General features: G+C 43.6%; 1 protein-coding gene across 1 annotated transcript in view; it reads right to left on the reverse strand.

The window, feature by feature from the left end:
• sema5ba (sema domain, seven thrombospondin repeats (type 1 and type 1-like), transmembrane domain (TM) and short cytoplasmic domain, (semaphorin) 5Ba) overlaps positions 1-22,184 on the reverse strand; it is a 182,563-nt gene that overhangs the window by 155,022 nt on the left and 5,357 nt on the right. Inside the window, 1 exon segment of the mRNA XM_070437637.1 lies at positions 20,521-20,566. Within this exon segment, the coding sequence (XP_070293738.1) occupies positions 20,521-20,566 (46 nt within the window).

The raw sequence follows: 22,184 nt of genomic DNA on the forward strand, positions 1-22,184 counted from the left end.
CGATAAGAATGTGGTGATTGACAGAGTCAAAAGCCTTGGCCAGGTCGATGAATACGGCTGCACAGTATTGTCTATTATCGATGGCGGTTATGATATCGTTTAGGACCTTGAGCGTGGCTGAGGTGCACCCATGACCAGCTCGGAAACTAGATTGCACGGTGGGTACGGTGGGATTCGAAATGGTCGGTGATCTGTTTGTTAACTTGGCTTTCGAAGACCTTAGAAAGGAAGGTAGGATAGATATAGGTCTGTAACAGTTTGGGTCTAGAGTGTCTCCTCATTTGAAGAGGGGGATGACCGCGGCAGGTGGAAAGCATGGCCAGCTGTAGAAAAATGCTTATTGAAATTCTCAATTATCGTGGATTTATCGGTGGTGACAGTGTTTCCTAGCCTCAGTGCAGTGGGCAGCTGGGAGGAGGTGTTCTTATTCTCCATGGACTTTACAGTGGCCCATAGCCTTTTGGAGTTTGTGCTACAGGATGCAAATTTCTGCTTGAAAAAGATAGCCTTTGCTTTCCTAACTGCCTGTGTATATTGGTTCCTAACTTCCCTGAAAAGTTGCATATCGCGGGGGCTATTCGAAGCTAATGCAGTACGCCACAGGATGTTTTTGAATGGGGCATGCTTATTTAAGATGGTGAGGAAAGCACTTTTAAAGAATAACCAGGCATCCTCTACTGACGGAATGACAGGTCGATTAGAAAGGCCTGCTCGCTGAAGTGTTTTAGGGAGCGTTTGACAGTGATGAGGGGTGGTCGTTTGACCGCAGACCCATTACGGACGCAGGCAATGAGGCAGTGATCGCTGAGATCCTGGTTGAAGACAGCAAAGGTGTATTTGGAGGGCAGGTTGGTCAGGATGATATCTATGAGGGTGCCCGTGTTTACGGATTTGGGGTTGTACCTGGTAGGGTCATTGATAATTTGTGTGAGATTGAGGGTATCTAGCTTAGATTGTAGGACTGCCAGGGTGTTAAGCATGTCCCAGTTTAGGTCACCTAACAGTACGAGCTCTGAAGATAGATGGGGGGCAATCAATTCACATATGGTGTCCAGGGCACAGCTGGGGGCAGAAGGTGGTCTATAACAAGCGGCAAAGGTGAGAGACTTGTTTCTGGACAGGTAGATTTTTAAAAGTAGAAGCTCAAATTGTTTGGAAACAGACCTGGATAGTATGACAGAACTCTGCAGGCAATCTCTGCAGTAGATTGCAACTCCGCCCCCTTTGGCAGTTCTATCTTGTCGGAAAATGTTACAGTTAGGGATGGAAATTTCAGGATTTTTGGTGGCCTTCCTAAGCCAGGATTCAGACACGGCTAGGACATCTGGGTTGGCAGAATGTGCTAAAGCAGTGAATAAAACAAACTTCGGGAGGAGGCTTCTAATGTTAACATGCATGAAACCAAAGCTTTTATGGTTACAGGTTTACAGTCAACAAATGAGAGCGCCTGGGGAATGGGAGTGGAGTGGAGCTAGGCGCTAATCTAAGGTAACACCAAGTAATTTAGTCTCCTCAACTTGTTCAACAGCCACACCATCATTACCAGATTCTGCTGAAGTCTAGAGTTTAAGGAATGATTTGTCCCAAATACAATGCTCTAAGATTAAGAGATGTTCAGGACCAGTTTATTACTGGCCACCCATTCCAAAACTGACTGCAACTCCTTGTTAAGGGTTTCAGTGACATCATTAGCTGTGGTTGCTGACACGTATATGGATGAATCATCAGCATACGTGGACACACATGCTTTGTTTAATGCCAGTGGCAGGTCATTGGTAAAAATTGAAAAAAGTAGAGAGCCCAGAGAACTACCCTGCAGTACACAACACCCTACATGTTTGACATTAGAGAAGCTTCCATTAAAGAAAACCCTCTGAGTTCTATTAGATAGATAGCTCTGAATCCACGATATGGTAGTGGTTGAAAAGCCTTAGCACATACGTTTTTTCAACAATAGGTTATGGTCAATAATATCAAAGGCTGCACTGAAATCTAACAGTCCAGCTCCCACAATCTTCTTATTATCAATTTCTTTCATCCAATCATCATTCATTTGTGATAGTGCAGTACATGTTGAGTGCCTTTCTCTATAAGCATGCTGAAAGTCTGTTGTCAATTTGTTTACAGAGAAATAGCATTGTATTTGGTCAAACACAATTTGTTCCAACAGTTTGCTAAGAGCTGGCAGAAAGTTGATTGGTCTGCTGTTAGAACCAGTAAAATGAGCTTTATCACTCTTGGGTAGCGGAATGACTTTTGCTTCCCTCCAGGCCTGAGGACAAACACCTTCCTCTAGACTCAGATTAAAGATATTACAGATAGGATTGGTCATAGTCAGCTACCATCCTCAGTAGCTTTCCATCGAAGTTGTCAATGCCAGGAGGTTTGTCATTATTTATCGATAACAATAATTTTTCCACCTTTCCCACACTAACTTTACAAGATTCAAACTTACAATGCTTTTCTTTCATTATTAGATTTTTTTATGCATGAATACAATGGCTCACTGTTCGTTGTTGGCCCACTTTGCCAATTAACTAATCATTAAAATAATCAAATGGTTGTGTGATGAATAAGCCATCTGATTCGATGAAAGAGGTTGTTGAATTTGTCTTTCTGCCCATAATTTAATTTCAAGTACGCCAAAGTTTTTTCCCAATATTCTTTATATCATTGATCGTGGCTTCATAATACAGTTTCATCATCTTTTTGTTAAGTTTAGTCATATAATTTCTACAATTTTTTATTTTAATTTCTCTCCTTCAACCATATAGTTTTTCAATCCCTCATCAATCCATGGAGCCTAAATAGTTCTAACAGTCAGTTTCTCAATGTTTCTCAATAATTGGAAGAAGCAATTTCATAAATTCATCAAGTGCAACATCTGGATGCTCCTCATTAATCACATCAGACCAACACATATTTTTAACATCATCTACATAAGAGTCACAGCAAAAATGTTTGTGTGATCTCTTATACACTACTTTAAGGGCCCTGTTTTTGGAACCTTGGTTCTCCTAGATATAGCCACTATATTGTGATCACTGCATCCAATGGGTACAGATACAGCTTTAGAACAAAGTTCTAGACTATTAGTAAAAATGTGATCAATACATGTGGATGATCTTGTTCCTGTAGTGTTTGTAAACACTCTGGTTGGTTGATTAATAACCTGAACCAGGTTACAGGCACTGGGTATAGTGAGAAGCTTCCTTTTGAGCAGCCAGCTTGATGAAAACCAGTCAATATTCAGGTCCCCCTCTCCGTTTACAACACTTTCAAGCATTTCAGACAAATGATTTAGACACTGACTGTCAGCACTTGGTGGCCTGTAGAACCAGCCCAAAATAATGAGCTTTAGATGAGGCAGGTGAACCTGCATCCACAGTACTTCAATAACACTTGACATGAGATCTCTCTAAACATTACTGGGATGTGGCTCTGAATATATACAGCAAATCCTCCCCTGTGAGCATTTCTGTCTCTTAGATGTTGTACCCTTGTAATGAGTCTCAGAAATGGCTAATATATGAATGTTATCTGATGTTAACAAGTTAATGCTTTCATGAACCTTATTTCTAAGGCTACATATATTAATATGGGCTGTTTTCAGCCCTTTCCTGGTAGCTTCTCTAAGATAGACATATGGAAAAGAACAAACAAAGCAAGAGAAAAAAAACCATACATTTAGCAGTCCATTAATCAGTTGGTGTGTGTAATTGTGTGTGTGTGCTGCGGGGTTAAAGCTAAGAACCCATAGGCTTGGCTCTCTCATCGTTTCCAGGCTTTTGGGAGGGAGGGTGTACAATGAGCCTGTCATATTGGATATAAGTCATGTCCCCACGTGCTCTGGCAGCTTTCATGGCCGGAATAATTAATTTTCTCTTCTGGCACACAGCTTCAAGATAGGTCTTGTTGAGGAAGATGTACGTTCCCCTCAAGTTCTTGGATCTTTCCAGAACCGCAGATCGGCCTGGGCCTGTCACCTCGGTCGATGATGGGTTTTCCAGTCCTGTGGGCATGCTCCACCTCAATCTTCCTGTGGTCCATCTTCAGTTTCTCTTAGATAATTTCCCTCACTTTGTCCTCAGACTCCGTCCAGGCCTCGTGTAGATTCTGCAATTCCGTCTACAACAATGTCGTTCCGCCTTGATTGTCCCTCGAAATAATCTGATTTCTCTGTCATTGTTATCATGGATTTACATACAGAACTAATGTCTTTTCTCAATGACTTACAGATTTTTGTAATCTTGCCATTTTCCTGTTTGAACTCACTGGGAGAACTGCAAACTGTTCTTCATGTCCTGGACCTCTCTGGTCAGGTTGTCCATTCTTTTATTAGTTGACTCCACCAGTATTTTGACACAATACTTGAATCAATTTTCTTGTTGTTGAAACAACTGCTTGTAGAACTCTTTTTGTTTGTTTAAAAGATCCTTCACCTGTGGTAGAGAGACACCACTGTCATCAACGATACTCCCACCGGCTTTGGTCTTTGTCATGGTAGCAATGTAGGCTGTGCTGTTACTCCCCGCAATTCCAGACAGGGCAGGTCACAGGGAAGATGGAAAGGCAAACACACTGTATGGATCTAGACAGCCACAGTCCCAGCCACAAGGGCTAACTGCATCGCGGGCTGCGTTCAAGCCCTCAAGGAAACCCTGCTAACTTGATAGGCAGCTAACAGTGGCAGCTAGGCTAGCTGCTACGCCAAGCAGCTCATCATCAAACCCTTGATTGGTAGGATTCCTGGACAGATAGCAGTGGTTCCAGCAACTGATGCCAACCTCGTTGCGCGATCCAAAATCAAAAGGTAGCTATCTAGTAACCAAACTTTTCCAATAAAACACATTTTCAGACACTTCAAAACTTGCCTAAACAATAAACCAAGCACTGCCTCATTCCACGTTCAACAAGAATCTCCATTAAGAATGTTTTTTAGTCCAGGACTAGGCTGGACACCGGTCTGGGAAACTGGCCCTGGGGTGTGGTTTTAACACTGCAGCGTGTAAAGCCATATTTGCATATTTCCCAGCATGCCTTTCAAGTGTATGTGAGAGATACCCACCCATGACTTTGATTGTTAGTGACAGAGACATTGTTTTGTTCAATTAATTTTGTCCCTGAAACCATCAAATCCTGGCCCTTTGCAGACCAACAAGTTACAACATGGTAGTTTGTGAAATTATTAGTAATGCCTATCAGATTCAAGACATAGGGAAGACTTAACAACTCTGTCCAGCTAAACTGGAACAACCATCCCGGTAACGGGTGCAATAAATCCAACGCCATATAGATTGAATTAGTTTAGAAAAGATAAATTAATTAATGTGCATGAGGAAACATAGATATTAAGAATTATGATATTAAAACAAACTACTCTAAAAATCAACCTGCAACAAAGCATGCTGGGAAATATGATACTGAAGCCACTCCCACGTCTTTTTCACTCAGAGAGATAAAGAAAATTAGCTGAGTAACAACACCATGTGTTTGAAAAGATTTCTTAAATCAAATGTTCTGTTCAGTTGTGCTGAAATGTATGTAAGGTGACAGACATTCCTAGCACTAATCTGAATAAAAGGCATGTGAAAATCACATCAATGTCTAATGACTAAATGCACTCAACAGGACAATGGGGAAGCAAACACTAGTGTTAAAATCTGAACACTTGGGAGATATAGGTGTTCTGGTTGGAAACTGACTGGAAAAAGCTGACTATCATGTTTAATCTTGCATTCTAAGGGAGGTGTGAAATGTTTACTGTTAAATGTTAATTGTTTTTTGTTGATATTGTTTTGTATCTTACTTTTGTTTATTGTTTAATTCACTTGCTTTGGCAATGTAAAAACGTTTCCCATGCCAATAAAGGCTCTTTGAATTGAGAGAAAGAGAACTAAATCATTTATTTCACCTTAGTCCACCTCAGCACTCCCCCTCTGACCCTCACAGCCTCCAGGGCTTTCTGGCCTGTCCAACACATACCCATGGATGGGCAACAATGACAAAATACTGTACAATTACAATTTTTTAAACTAGGCAAGTCAGTCAAGAACAAATTCTTATTTACAATGACGGCCTACCCCAGCCAAGCCCTAACCCGTACGACGCTGGGCCAATTGTGCGCCGCCCTATGGGACTATCAATCACGGCCAGTTGTGATACAGCCTGGAATCAGGCTGTATGTTGTTTGTCTACCTCCGTTGAGTCACTCTGGATAAGTATGTCTGCTAAATTACCAAAATGTACATGTATATGTGACAATGACATATGGGGCGGAACTTATTAGAATAATACTCGGCTTGCTTTGCAATTGTGCATTTTACATATACATTTATATAGTTTATAGCAGATGTTTTTGTCACACCATAGTGATATCAGACTTCTGATACCAATGCAGGGTGAAAGGTGGGCCACAAAATGTAAACCACTATAAAAAATTATATAGAAAAGTATTTTGTATTTTGAAAAGACAAAATACATTGGAGTGTAGTTCAGCCCAATGTGATAGAAATAACAAAATACTCAGAAGTAATTAAAATACGTATTTCAAATACAGAAATACTGCCCATCACTGCACATACTGTACCTAACCCATCATAAAATATCTGCACAGGACACATCCATGGAATGCTTGCAAATGGCCAACATGGATTTTATAGCCCACCTCACTGGTCTTTGTGGAGAAGAAGCTACTGCTTCTATGCTCTCTCACGGTCCTGCAGAAATGTAAATCATTTCCCTTGATACTGATAGAATATGCCCACCAGTGAAGGGAAGGACGGCTCATAAACATGGCTGGAACCAGAGCAAATGGAATGGAAACCATGTGTTTGGTATATTTGATAACATTCCACTCATTCCGCTCCAGTCATTAACATGAGCCCGTCCTCCCCAATTAAGGTGCCACCAAACTCCTGTGGTGCCCACACACACTTGAAGTTTTTTGTGCTTAGGATTCGGAGCTGGTAGGTAATTGCGTGGTGGGGGGGGGGGGGGGGGGTGTATGTGAATTAATGATATCCTTTGTCATCCGACACACACACACACACACACACACACCACACACACCACCACACACAACACACACACACACACCACACACACACACACACACACACACACACACACACACCACACAACACACACACACCACTGTGTGGGATCACTGCATCCTTTTTGGGTAAGAACATCTGCACAATTGTCAGTGCGCTCTCCTTTTCCTGGAATGTCTCACTCGCTCTCGCTCGATTTCTCATCCTCTCACCGTAGGGGAGCTAGAGTGAGGGATGTGGTGAGGTACACTCTGTCCTCTTGGCCCCTGCTGAGAGTGTGTTGTTGTGATGTAGTCTGCCAGCTCCACACAAAACACACGCAGAGTGAGACAGTGAGGGAGAGAGCAGGAGAGAGAGGGAAGAGTGAGAGAGAACAGGAGAGAGAGGGAGAGAGCAGGAGGGAGAGAGAGGGTGTGAGGGAGAGAGAGAAGGCGAGAGAGAGAACAAAAGTAACTGGAGAGAGAGAGAGAGAGAGAGAACAGGAGAGAGAGAGAGATAGAACAGGAGAGAGAGATAGAACAGGAGAGAGAGAGAGATAGAAAGAGAGAGAGAGAGAGATAGAACAGGAGAGAGAGAGAGATAGGAGAGAGAGAGAGGAGAGAAAGAGAGAAAGAGAGAAAGAGAGAAAAGAGAGAAAGAGAGAAAGAGAGAAGAGAAGATTAGAGAGAGAGCGAGCGAGAGAGAGAGAGAGAGAGAGAGAGAGAGAGACGTGTATGACCTAAATGTCAGTGTTTAACTTTTTTTCCAATTCTGGAATATGATCTGTGGGAAATATGTATCTCTAAGGTGATCATACATTTAGCAGGAGGTTAGGAGATGGAACTCAGTTTCCAACTAATTTTGTGGGCAGTGTGCACTTAGCCTGTCTTCGAGAGAGCCAGGTCTGCCTATGGTGGCCTCTCTCAATAGCAAGGTTATGCTCACTGAGTCTGTACATAGTCAAGGATTTTCTTAATTTTGTGGTCAGGTATTCTGCCACTGTGTACTCTCTGTTCAGGGCCAGATAGCATTCCAAATTGCTCTGTTTTTGTTTGATTCTTTCCAGTGTGTCAAATTGTTAGCTTCTTGCTTAATTTGGTGGGGTCTAATTGTTTTGCTGTCCTGGGACTCTGTGGGGTCTGTTTGTGTTTGTGAACGGAGCCTCAGAACCAGCTGGCTGAGAGGACTCTTCTCAAGGTTAATTTCTCTGCAGGTGAGGGCTTTGTGATGGAATATGTAGGCATCACTTCCTTTTAGGTGGTTGTAGAATTGAACAGCTATTTTCTGGATTCTAGCGGGTATAGTCCTAATTCTGCTCTGCATGCACTGTTTTGGGTTTTGTGTTGCACACAAAGTATATTTTCGCAGATTTCTGCATGCAGAGTCTCAATTGGGTTTGTACTATTTTGTGAATTATTGGTTGGTGAGTGGACCACATACCTCACAACCATAAAGGGCAATTGGTTTTATAACTGATTGAAGTATTTTTAGCCAGGGATGTCGAGTTATGTTCCTTTTGATGGCGTAGAGGGCCCTTCTTGCCTTGTTTCTCAGATCGTTCAAATCCTTGTGGAAGTTATCTGTGGTGTTGATGTTTAAGCCACAGTAGGTGTAATTCTCTGTGTGCTCTAGGGCAACGGTGTCCAGGTGGAATTTGTATTCGTGGTCCTGGCAACTGGATCTTTTTTGGAACACCATTATTTTTGTCTTACTGAGATTTACTGAAAGGGACCAGGTCTGACAGAATCTGTGCAGAAGATCTAGGTGCTGCTGTAGGCCCTCCTTGGTTGGGGACAGAAGCACCAGATCATCAGCAAAAAGTAGACATTTGATTTCTGAGTTCACCCCACGGCCCTGAGGAAAGAAATCTGTGTTTATTTGCCAATTTTAACTGCACACTTGTTGTTTGTGTAAATTCATTTTATAATGCAATATGTTTTTCCCCCCCAACACCACTTTCCATAAATTTGTATAGCAGACACTCATGCCAAAAGGAATAAAAAGCTTTTTTGAAATCAACAAAGCTTTTGTTTTGGTTGGTTTGTTTGTCACTAAGGGTGTGCATGGTGTATACGTGGTCTGTTGTACGGTATTTTGGTAGAAAGCCAATTTGACATTTGCTCAGGACATTGTTTTCACTGAGGAAATGTTGGAGTCTGCTGTTGATGATAGTGCAAAGGATTTTTCAGAGATTGCTGTTGACGCTGATCCCACGGTAATTATTGGGGTAAAACTTGTCACCTCTTTTGTGGATTCGGGTGATCAGACCTTGATTCCAAATATTGGGGAAGATGCCAGAGCTGAGGATTATGTTGAAGAGTTTAATAGCCATTTGAATTTGTGGTCTGTATATTTTATAATTTCATTTAGTATACCATCAACACCACAGGCCTTTTTGGGTTGGAGGTTTTATATTTGGTCTTGTAGCGCATCCAATGTATTTAGAGAATCCAGTGGGTTCTGGTAGTCTTTAGTAGTTGATTCTAAGTTTAGTATATGATCATGTACAGTATATGTTTTTGTTCTTGGTTTTTTGTTATATGTCCAAAAAGGTTGGATAAGTGGTTTATCCATACATCTCCATTTTGGAAAGATAGCTCTTCGTGTTGTTGATTGTTTAGTGTGTTCCAATTTCCCAGAAGTGATTTGATTCAATGGATTTTTCAATCACATTGAGCTGTTTTCTGGCATGCTATTCCTTCTTTTATCTTACAGTATTTATTCATTGTTTTAGTGATTCACCATAGCGAAGGCATAAGCTAAGGTTTTCTGTGCCTGTGTTTTTTGGTTGGATAGGTCTCTCTCTCCTCTGATGACCACTGTATTTATCCCCTTCCCTCTGTCTCTCCCTCTCAATCTCCCCTTTTCCTCTCCTCCACGCTTGCCTGCCCACTAATGCCTATGACAGGTGTTCTCCCAGGTGTCTGTTTGAATAGCCTGGGTCCGCCTTCAAAGCCAGCATCAGCACTTCCCCCTCCTCCCCCCTTCTCAGAGAAAACTAAAAGGTCTGACCTCCCCCCTCTTTCCTCCCGCATCTCTCCCTTTTTGTCCTCCCTTCTCTCCCCAGCAAGGGGAGAACTAAAAGGCCTGTCCTCACCCCTCTGTCCTCATCTCTCCCCTTCATCTCTCCCGACAGGAGCTGCGTGTTTGGCATGGGGAGGTGAGCTCCATCGCTGGGCTGTTCCTCTAAGCAACACACAGGGGGACTCTAATAGCATCACATAGAGAGGGGCAGAGAGTGAGAGAGGGATGAAGAGAGACAGGGAAGAGAGAGACAGAGACACAGACAGACGAGGTAGGGACGCTCAAAAGGGATGTGGTTACAGGGATAATGGGTCAGCTTTGATAAAGACTGGGCTGCCATTAAAATGTATGAATAGGTCTGCTCTGATTGAATAGTGAATAGTGGTTGTTACTCCAGTTACTTCTCAATCAATCAGAGACTCATTTCAACTAGAGGACAGCAGGTAATGTAGACTCACTTTCACCCCATTTCAATACCTGACCTCCATTTCAGGTCTGTGTGATTGTGCAGATTGTGCAGGGCTGAAGCCAGCCAACCCTTAGGTCCCCCGGGACTGGGTTGGATAGCTCTCTCCTGCTGCTGTGGATGGTTCAGGCTAACAGCCAGGAGGAGGAAGAGGAATAGTTTGAAGCAGCGTCCTTCCATCTCTTTAGGCAGGCTCAGATCCTCTCCTACTAACTGGGCAGCAGCAATGTTCTGTGCTCATCGATTTGGGCCCTGGCACACTTAATGACACCTCCAGTTAGAACAGAATGAAGAAGGAGCCGCCTTGTTTATCCCCCAGCTCAAGACAATACAATAAAGGGTGTGTGTGTGCACGCGGGCATACAGATGTTGAAAGACATGGTTCATTTCAGGACTGCCAAAACCATTTTACAGAGTACAGAAACAGTGTGCGAAACTCACCAACCCCAGTCCTCTTCCACAGACAAAAAAAAGACAACAAGAGCACCAAAAACAAAGGACCACTGGGCACAGATGTCAGTTCAACGTCTAGTTTTGATTTACAGTTGGTTGAGTTGTCAACTAACGTGAATTCAACTTGAAATCAACAACAAAAAATGACCATGTCATTGGATTTAGGTTCGAAGTTGGGTGAAAAAAATACTAAATGTCCTTACGTTGATGTCTTTTTGCTAATCCAATCAGTTTTCCACCTTGATTCAATGTCATCACATTGATTTATTTAGTTGAAATGTGGAAACAACGTTGATTCAACCTGTTTTTGCCCAGTGGGGAAACATTGACATTGGCACACTGGTGGCAGCTGCTCACATATTATGTCACTCTGTTGTGACTGTGCTGAAAGAGCACTTTGTCATAGAAGCCTAAGTCTGTGTGTGGTGACATGCTTTCATTCATCCATCCTTCTCAGTGCAGAGAAACAGGCCGTAGTGCTGTAGAATCAGACCAACATACAGCATTCACTCATTTCACTCAACCTCTCCCTTATATGTGCATTTGTTTTTAAGTACTATATCTCTTGACACATTGATGAAAACAATCATGGCCTCTAAACCTTCAAGCTGCATACTGGACCCTATTCCAACTAAACTACTGAAAGAGCTGCTTCCTATGCTTGGCCCTCCTATGTTGAACATAATAAACGTCTCTCTATCCACCGGATGTGTACCATACTCACTAAAGGTGGCAGTAATAAAGCGTCTCTTGAAAAAGCCAAACCTTGACCCAGAAAATATTTTAAAAACTATCGGCCTATATCGATTCTCCCATTCCTCTCAATTTTTTTTGAAAAAGCTCACTGCCTTCCTGAAGACAAACAATGTATACAAAACGCTTCAGTCTGGTTTTAGACCCCATCATAGCACTGAGACTGCACTTGTGAAGTTGGTGAATGACCTTTTAATGGCGTCAGACCGAGGCTCTGCATCTGTCCTCGTGCTCCTAGACCTTAGTGCTGCATTTGATACCATCGATCACCACATTCTTTTGGAGAGATTGGAAACCCAAATTGGTCTACACGGACAAGTTCTGGCCTGGTTTAGATCTTATCTGTCGGAAAGATATCAGTTTGTCTCTGTGGATGGTTTGTCCTCTGACAAATCAACTGTACATTTCGGTGTTCCTCAAGGTTCCGTTTTCACTATATATTTTACCTCTTGGTGATGTTATTCGGAAACATAATGTTAACTTTCACTGCTATGCGGATGACACACAGCTGTACATTTCGATGAAACATGGTGAAGCCCCAAAATTGCCCTCGCTAGAAGCCTGTGTTTCAAACATAAGGTACTGGATGGCTGCAAATGTTCTACTTTTAAACTTGGACAAAACAGAGATGCTTGTTCTAGGTCCCAAGAAACAAAGAGATCTTCTGTTGAATCTGACAATTAACCTTGATGGTTGTACAGTCGTCTCAAATGAAACTGTGAAGGACCTCGGCGTTACTCTGGACCCTGATCTCTCTTTTGACGAACATATCAAGACTGTTTCAAGGACAGTCTGCTAGCCTCTTACATCAGCTGATGTAAGAGGCAAGGGCTGATTTCAAGGTTTTACTGCTAACCTACAAAGCATTACATGGGCTTGCTCCTACCTATCTTCCGATTTGGTCCTGCCGTACATACCTACACGTACGCTACGGTCACAAGACTCCAGCAAACAGCTGGAGGCAGGGCTTTCTCTTATAGAGCTACATTTTTATGGAATGGTCTGCCTACCCATGTGAAGACTCCTCTCTTCAGTAGGCCCTATGATTGAGTGTAGTCTGGCCCAGGAGTGTGAAGGTGAACAGAAAGGCACTGGAACAACAAACTGCCCTTGCTGTCTCTGCCTGGCCGGTTCCCCTCTCTCCACTGGCCCTGTCCGGGGGTACCGTCGGATGGGGCCCACAGTGTCTCCCGACCCCTCCTGTTTCAACTCTCTAGAGACAGCAGGAGCGGTAGAGATACTCTGAATGATCGGCTATGAAAAGCCAACTGACATTTACTTCTGAGGTGCTGACCTGTTGCACCCTCGACAACCACTGTGATTATTATTATTTGACCCGGCTGGTCATCTATGAACATTTGAACATCTTGGCCATGTTCTGTTATAATCTCCACCCGGCACAGCCAGAAGGGGACTGGCCACCCCTCATAGCCTGGTTCCTCTCTAGGTTTCTTCCTAGGTCCTGGCTTTCTAGGGAGTTTTTCCTAGCCACCATGCTTCTACACCTGCATTGCTTGCTGTTTGGGGTTTTAGGCTGGGTTTCTGTACAGCACTTTGTGACATCAGCTGATGTAAGGGCTTTATAAATAAATGTGATTTAGTCATACCTGGTTTCAAATAGTATTTGTGTTCTTTCAAGGACTTTGAGTGTTTGATTGAGTCTTGCTGGAGTGCCAGATGGACGGGGTTGGACACTTTTGGAACTATTACAATAGTCTTGGCTCTGGTCTGGGTACATGCTCATTAGCTAACAGCTCACAGACACAGTGCAGGTAGGCTTGTCTACATGAGATTATTATTGATAAGAGCGCAAATATTTGTGTTTGTCAATGGCAGTCAAGCATCAATCATCATGTCACCAGTATCAAACCCCCAATATTATTGGAAAGGAGCATCAAGACCGGCCGTGCACTTTCATCACCCTGTGAAGGTCATCATAATTGATTTAATCCGTAGCCTAATAAACTGCATGGTTTCCCGAGTCGTAGTGGGAGGACCACATATCATACCGCGTGACTCCAAGTTTACTTCGATGATGGTTACTATATCAATATTTGAGCATAAAAATGCTTCCACCGCCATTTCTAGCATAATTAATTTTACCAACACAAAAATATCCCACCATCCCACATCCCACCGGGGGAACAGTGGGTTAACTGCCTTGTTCAGGGGCAGAGCAACAGATTTTTGCCTTGTCAGCTCAGGGGTTCGATCTAGCAACCTTTCAGTTACTGGCCCAATGCTCTAACCACGAGGCTACCCTGCCACCCCGAGTATAACTTAACTTGCATAAAAACTGTGGGTTGTGATGTACAATCTCCAGGGCTGGAATACTAAAAACAGGTCCCACACCACCACGAGCCTTCTCTACCTAATGCACTGTAATCCCACAGTAGACCCCTGTAACAGTAGCTACCTCCATATAGATATCACACCAAACACTCACTCTTTCACCACCCCACCACCATCCTAGGAGTTGAAAACACTCCAGTCCCAAAACCACAGAATCAATAGCAGCAAGCCAACTGCTGCCAGGAAAGTTAACGAGAGGAGCGGCAGAACAGAGGAGTAGAGAGAGGAGGAGAGAGGCGGAGAAGGAGAGAATGAGAGCAGGTCTGGGAGCCCAGCGGAAGAGAGGAGCGCTGGCTGCAGACAGATAAGTGTGGTTTGTTAAAGACCACTGACAGGGTTCGGTAGGCTACTTTCTAAATGTAATCCATTACAGTTACGTGTCTAAAATGGTCATCAGTAACGTAATTTTGAGATTACCCAAAATCAGTAACGTAATCAGATTACTTTCCCCTTAAAGAGTAACTTTCATGAAAAGTTGTTTTAATCGAAAACCAGGATGTTTTAGGCTTAGTTATAGTGAAACACATTAATTCTGGTCTTCATTTTGACAGTTCATTGCCAGGGTGATATATTGTTCTTTTAGTAGTAAATCTAACTGTTTTTACCCCTAGCGGTTCAACTCCACCATTGAAATGGTGATGTAGAGGCACCTTGAGAAGGTACATCTGTCATCTCAAGGAAGGGGTTCGTTATGAAGTACACTCCCTTCTAGATGTGCTGGGTGGTACCACCTCAAGGAAGGGGAAGGTTCAGGTATGAAAAATACCACTCCCTTTCCTAGATTTGTGCTGGTGTTACCACCTCAGGAAGGGTTCGTATGAAGTATCACTCCCTTCTAGATGTGCTGGTGGTACCACCTCAAGGAAGGGGTTCATGTATGAAGACACTCCCTTCTAGATGTGCTGGGTGGTACCACCTCAAGGAAGGGTTCGTATGAATACACTCCCTTCTAGATTGCTGGGTGGTACACCTCAAGGAAGGGGTTCAGTAATGAAGTACACTCCCTTCTAGATGTGCTGGGTGTACCACCTCAAAGGAAGGGTTCAGTATGAAGTACACCCTCTAGATGTGCTGGGTGTACCACCTCAAGGAAGGGTTCGTTATGAAGTACACTCCCTTCTAGATGTGCTGGTGGTACCACCTCAAGGAAGGGGTTCTATGAAGTACACTCCCTTCTAGATGTGCTGGGTGGTACACCCCAAGGAAGGGTTCGTTATGAAGTACACTCCCTTCTAGATGTGCTGGGTGGTACCACCTCAAGGAAGGGGTTCGTTATGAAGTACACTCCCTCTAGATGTGCTGGGTGGTACCCACCTCAAGGAAGGGGTTCGTATGAATACACTCCCTTCTAGATGTGCTGGGTGTAACCACCTCAAGGAGGGTTCGATATGAAGTACACTCCCTTCTAGATGTGCTGGGTGGTACCACCTCAAAGGAAGGGGTTCGTATGAAATACACTCCCTTCTAGATGTGCTGGGTGGTACCACCTCAAGGAAGGCGTTCGTTATGAAGTACACTCCCTTCTAGATGTGCTGGTGGTACCACCTCTAAGGAAAGGGTTCGTATGAAATACACTCCCTTCTAGATGTGCTGTGTACCACCTCAAGGAAGGGGTTCGTTATGAAGTACACTCCCTTCTAGATGTGCTGGGGGTACCACCTCAAGGAAGGGTTTCGTTATGAAGTACACTCCCTTCTAGATGTGCTGGGTGGTACCACCTCAAGGAAGGGGTTTATGAAAGTACACTCCCTTCTAGATGTGCTGGGTGGTACCACCTCAAGGAAGGGGTAGTATGAAGTACACTCCCTTCTAGATGTGCTGGTGGTACCACCTCAAGGAAGGGTCAGTATTCGATTAATAAACACTCCCTTCGAGATGTGCTGGTGGTACCACCTCAAGGAAGGGGTTCAGTATGAAATACACTTCCCTTACTAGATGTGCGTGGATGGTACCACCTCAAGGAAGGGGTTCCAGTATGAAATACATCCCTTCTAGATGTGCTGGGTGTACCACCTCAAGGAAGGGTTCAGTATGAAATACACCCCTTCTAGATGTGCTGGGTGTACCACCTCAAGGAAGGGTTCAGTATGAAATACATTTCCCTTCTAGATGTTGCTGGGCGTAACCACCTCAAGGAAGGGGCTTCAGTATTGAAATACATCCCTTTCTAGATGTGCTGGGTGGTACCACTCAAGGAAGGGTCAGTAGAAATACGCATCCCTTCTAGATGTGCTGGTGGTACACTCAAAGGAAGGGGTCAGTATGAAATACACTCCCTTCTAGATTGCTGGTGGTACCACCTCAAGGAAGGGGTTCAGTATAGAAGTACACTCCCTTCTAGTGTGCTGGGTGTACCACCCTCAAGAAGAGGTTCAGTATGAAGTACACTCCTTCTAGATGTGCTGGGTGGTACCACCTCAAGGAAGGGTTCAGTATGAAGTACACTCCCTTCTAGATGTGCTGGGTGGTACCACCTCAAGGAAGGGGTTCTTATGAAAATACACTCCCTTTCCAGATGTGCTGGTGTACCACCTCAAAGGAAGGGGTTCAGTATGAAATACACTCCCTTCTAGATGTGCTGGTGTACCACCTCAAGGAAGGGGTTCAGTATGAATACACTCCCTTCTAGAGTGTGCTGGTGGTACCACCTCAAGAAGGGGTTCGTTATTGAATACACTCTCTTCTAATGTGCTGGGTGGTACCACATCAAGGAAGGGGTTCAGTATGAAATACACTCCCTTCTAGATGTGCTGGGTGTACCACCTCAAGGAAGGGGTTCAGTATGAAGTACACTCCCTTCTAGATGTGCTGGGTGGTACCACCCAAGGAAGGGGTTCGTTATGAAGTACACTCCTTTCTAGATGTGCTGGTGGTACCACCTCAAGGAAGGGTTAGTATGAAGTACACTCCCTTCTAGATGTGCTGGGTGGTACCACCTCAAGGAAGGTTTCGTTATGAAATACAATCCCTTCTAGATGTGCTGGTTGTACCAACTTAAGGGAGGGTTCGATATGAAATACACTCCCTTCTAGATGTGCGGGTGGTACCACCTCAAGGAAGGGGTCAGTATGAAGTACACTCCCTTCTAGATTTGCTGGGTGATACCACCTCAAGGAAGGGGTTCAGTATGAAGTACACTCCCTTCAGATGTGCTGGGTGGTACCACCTCAAGGAGGGGGTTCGTATTGATAAGTACACCCCTTCTAGATGTCTGCGTGGTACCACCTCAAGAAGGGATTCGTTATTGAAATACACTCCCTTCTAGATGTGCTGGTGTTACCACCTCAAGAAGGGGTTCGTTATGAAGTACACTCATTCTAAGAAGGATGTGCTGGTGGTACCACCTCAAGGAAGGATCGTTATGAAGTACACTCCTCTTCTAGATGTGCTGTGTCGTACCAAAGAAGGGTTCGTTATGAAATACACTCCCTTCTAGATTGCGTTGGTGGTACCACCTCAAGGAAGGGGTTCAGTATGAAATACACTCCCTATCTCAGATGTGCTGGGTGAGCCACCTCAAGGAAGGGTTCAGTATGAAATACACTCCCTTCTAGATGTGCTGGGTGGTACCACCTCAAGGAAGGGCTTCAGTATGAAGTACACTCCCTTCTAATGTGCTGGGTGGTACCACCTCAAGGAAGGGTTCAGTATGAAATACACTCCCTTCTAGATGTGCTTGGTGGTACCACCTCAAGGAAGGGGTTCTAGTATGAAGTAACTCCCTTCTAGATGTGCTGGGTGTGTACCACCTCAAGGAAGGGTCAGTATGAAGTACACTCCCTTCTAGATGTGCTGGTGGTGGTACCACCTCAAGGAAGGGTTCAGTATGAAGTACACTCCCTTCTAGATGTGCTGGGTGGTACCACCTCAAGGAAGGGGTTCAGTATGAAATACACTCCCTTCTAGATGTGCTGGGTGGTACCACCTCAAGGAAGGTTCAGTATGAAGTACACTCCCTTCTAGATGTGCTGGGTGGTACCACCTCAAGGAAGGGGTTCAGTATAATACACTCCTTCTAGATGTGCTGGGTTGGTACCACCTCAAGGAAAGGTTCAGTATAGAAGTACACTCCCTTCTAGAGTGCTGGGGTACCACCTCAAGGAAGGGGTTCAGTATGAAAGTACACTCCCTTCTAATGTGCTTGGTGTACCACCTCAGAAGGGTTCAGTTGAAGTACACTCCCTTCTAGATGTCTGGTGTGTTACCACCTCAAGGAAGGGTTCAGTATGAAGTACACTCCCTTCTAGATGTGCTGGGTGGTACCACCTCAAGGAAGGGGTTCAGTATGAAATACACTCCCTTCTAGATGTGCTGGGTGGTACCACCTCAAGGAAGGGGTTCAGTATGAAAACACTGCTTTCTAGAATGTGCTGGGTGGTACCACCTCAAGAGGGGTTCGTTATGAAATACACTCCTCTCGAGATGTGCTGGGTGGTACCACCTCAAAGAAGGGTTCAGTATGAAATACACTCCCTTCTATATGTGCTGGGTGGTACCACCTCAAGAAAGGTTCAGTATGAAGTACATCCCTTCTAGATGTGCTGGGTGTACCACCTCAAGGAAGGGTTCAGTATGAAAACACTTGCTGGGTGGTACCACCTCAAGGAAGGGGTTCAGTATGAAATACATTCCCTTCTAGATGTGCTGGGTGGTACCACCTCAAGCCTCAATATAAAAGCAGGTGACAGCGTGCTTTATTTGGCAATGGCCTTGGTAAGTGGAGTGTACCAATACATTTTGCATGATGCTTCCTTGACTAAATTCAAAAAGGCAGTTAGGCACATTTCCGCATATGACTTAATTCAACGTTTTTGCTTACCGTTTCACAGACATCTATATCTTTATGAAGAAAACTAAATGTAGGCTATGAGGATTATATGGTTATATTCGTAGCTACATCCATCGTAACAAGAAATGTCAAGACATTGTATTTTTCCCCAACTGCTATGACTGATTGGTGGTGCAGTATGCTAAGACAGTTGGCTCATATTTGTGAGTTCTAATACCACATTGGGCAGATATATAGAGATTTTTTTTAAATAAAAAAATAACCCCTTTTTCGTGGTATCCAATTGGTAGTTACAGTCTTGTCTGATCGCTGCAACTCCCGTACAGACTCAGGAGAGGCAAAGGTCAAGAGCCATGCGTCCTCTGAAACACAACCCAACTAAGCCGCACTGCTTCTTGAGACAATGCCCACTTAACCCAGAAGCCAGCCACACCAGTGTGTCAGAGGAAACACCGTACACCTGGCAAACGTGTCAGTGTGGACTGCGCCCGGCCCACCACAGGAGTCGCTAGTGCACAATGGGACAAGGACATCCCTGCCAGCCAAACCCTCCCCTAATCCGGATGACGCTGGGCCAATTGTGCGCCAACTGGTGTCCCAGTTGCGGCCAGGTGCAACAGAGCCTGGACTCGAACCCAGAATCTCTAGTGGCACAGCAATGCAGTGCCTTAGACCACTGTGCCACTCGGGAGGCCTCAGGCAGATATATATTTCTTTTCAAATCCTTTATTTACATTATTTATCACCTGCCATACACTTCTAATTCTGAAAAGTGAAAGCATGCCTGTGAGAGGGGACGCCCTGGTAATAGTTGTAGGTTTTTATACAGTACCCAAGACCAATCTATGAGTTAATTTGACCATTAGAAAAATAGCTACTGTGTAAATACTGCAATGGGAGTTGGATTGAATTAATCTTCATTTCCAAGGTGATGATTGCACTTTTCTTCCCAACACAATACCGCAATAAATGTGAGTCCACATTTATTTTGCGTCCCATGGGGGATTCAAATTTACACCGCAAGTGGCAATAGATGTCAGCAACTAAGTGCCTTACCACTGTGAGCTAAATGTCCAGAGCCATATTTGCTTATGATGCACATAATTTTATTATCAGAGCGTGCCAGGACTCCTGGTATATTTTAGTGAGAAACTTTTAGAATCAGGTACAACTACCTTTACCCACCCCCAAAATGAATATTTATTAGCAATTCCCCCCAACCACTACTTCTCACCTGAATGCATGTTTTGAAAATTTGAAGGGGTAAGGGCAAAGGTGGAAATTGGGGTTGAGAGTTACCCTTTAAGAGGCATAAGACGACGACAAAAAGGATCCACCAAACGCATTTGGTGTGTCATCATAGTGGACTGACATGTGGTCAGACTCTTTCGAGTGCAATTAATTTAAAACTGGCACCTTTTTTCCAAGGCTGAACTGAATGTCTTTGAGAAAACAGAAATTATGTCATAATGTACTTTTACACAAACATCCTTTTGGAATTGAAAAGTAATCAGAGTTTTTCAAAAGTATCCAATCTGATTACAATATTCTTGCTGGAATAACTGATTAGTTCAGATTATCAGATTATATGTAACTGGACAACACACACACACAGCAGCAAGAGAAGAGAGGAGGTGGACTTATTTTACCTGGATGAGAGACACGTTGTTGAGACTCAATCTGAAGAGGAAGTTTCTGTGTAAAAATGACAGAGAGGAAATAACAGTTAAAACAAACAGTTAATAAACACTTCGTTTACACGGCAGTTGTGTCTTTTCTGTTCCAGTGAGTCAGAAATGGCACCACAGTTCCCAGAGTGGCTTGGCGGGAAAAGAAAACTGGGGCCCGTAGTTTTTCCTAATCTGGTAACCTAACCAGGTAAACCTCTGGACCTTACACAATATGAAGTGATTCATCTGTTGTTAAAAGGTTTAATATGGGCTATGATGGGACCAGATTTTTTCTAATCAGGTCACATGGTTAAAAAAATAAATCATGGCCTTGGCGAGGATGTAAACTCTGCAACCGTGTAGTCCCTTACGGAAAAACTACATGAATTGCACATATGATAGCGTGTTTTTGTAAGACTTGACATGTGACATTTCGCATGTGAAATCATGTGTTTTTGGAACACTTCACATTACATTTTCTTGAGTGTATTTTTAACAAGGCTGAGATATACTTTAAAGTTCAACGTGTAGGAATACAGGTGAAATGATTTAATGATACAGACATGGTGGCGTAAAAGGAAGATCAGAATGCCATGAACCTGCCATGAACCAGGAGGTTGTGAGTTCAAATCACAGATAAGGACATGTTGAATAATAATGACTGCATAAATAAACTAACACAGTGTACAAAACATTAGGAACATATGCTTTTTCCATGACTTAGACTGACTAGGTGAAAGCTATGATCCCTTATTGACGTCACTTGTTAAATCCACGTCAAATCAATGTAGATGAAGGGGAGGAGACAGGTTAAAGGATTTTTAGGCATTGAGACATGGATTGTGTATATGTGCCATTCAGAGGGTGAATGAGCAAGACAAAATATTAAAGTGCCTTTGAACGGGATATGGTAGTAGGTGCCAGGCGCACCGGCTTAAGTATGTTTAGAACTGCAACATTGCTGGGTTTTTCACGCTCAACAGTTTTGCATGTGTATGAAGAATGGTCCACCACCCAAAGAACATCCAGCCAACTTCACACAACCGTGGGAAGCATTGGAGTCTAAATGGGCCATAATCCCTTCGGAATGCTTTCGACACCTTGTACAGTCCATGCCCCGACAAATTGTGGCTCTTCTGAAGGCAAAAGAGGGTGCAACTCCATATTAAGAAGGTGCTCCTAGTGTTTGTACCTTCAGTTAACATCATGTATGTTAAAGTGAGTCAAATATGTAAGTTGATAACACTAAAAGTTAAAAGCACTGTGTGTATCATAACTCAATTTTGTTTGCTTCACACGTGTGAAGTGTTCCAAAAACAAAATGGTTTCACATTATTTCTCATGTTAAAGTCCACATCATCACATGTGAAGTGTTTCAAAAATAAATGGTGTTACGTGAAATCATGTGTTTTTTTCCGTAAGGGATTGTTCATATGAATTGTATTGGAGCAAATTAGGGTTAAGTGCCTTGCTCAAAGGCACATGGACAGTTTTTTCACCTTGTCGGCTCTGGTATTCAAACCAACGACCTTGTGCTCTAAATGCTAGGCTACCAAGGACTAGGGAAGTTTCCTACACAGACACAGAGAAAGCAACATGATTGGACAATAAAAAACTCACAGGGCTGAGCTTGTTTTATGTAG

Source organism: Salvelinus sp. IW2-2015, linkage group LG36 (genome assembly GCF_002910315.2).
Source record: "Salvelinus sp. IW2-2015 linkage group LG36, ASM291031v2, whole genome shotgun sequence".
NCBI lineage: Eukaryota > Metazoa > Chordata > Actinopteri > Salmoniformes > Salmonidae > Salvelinus > Salvelinus sp. IW2-2015.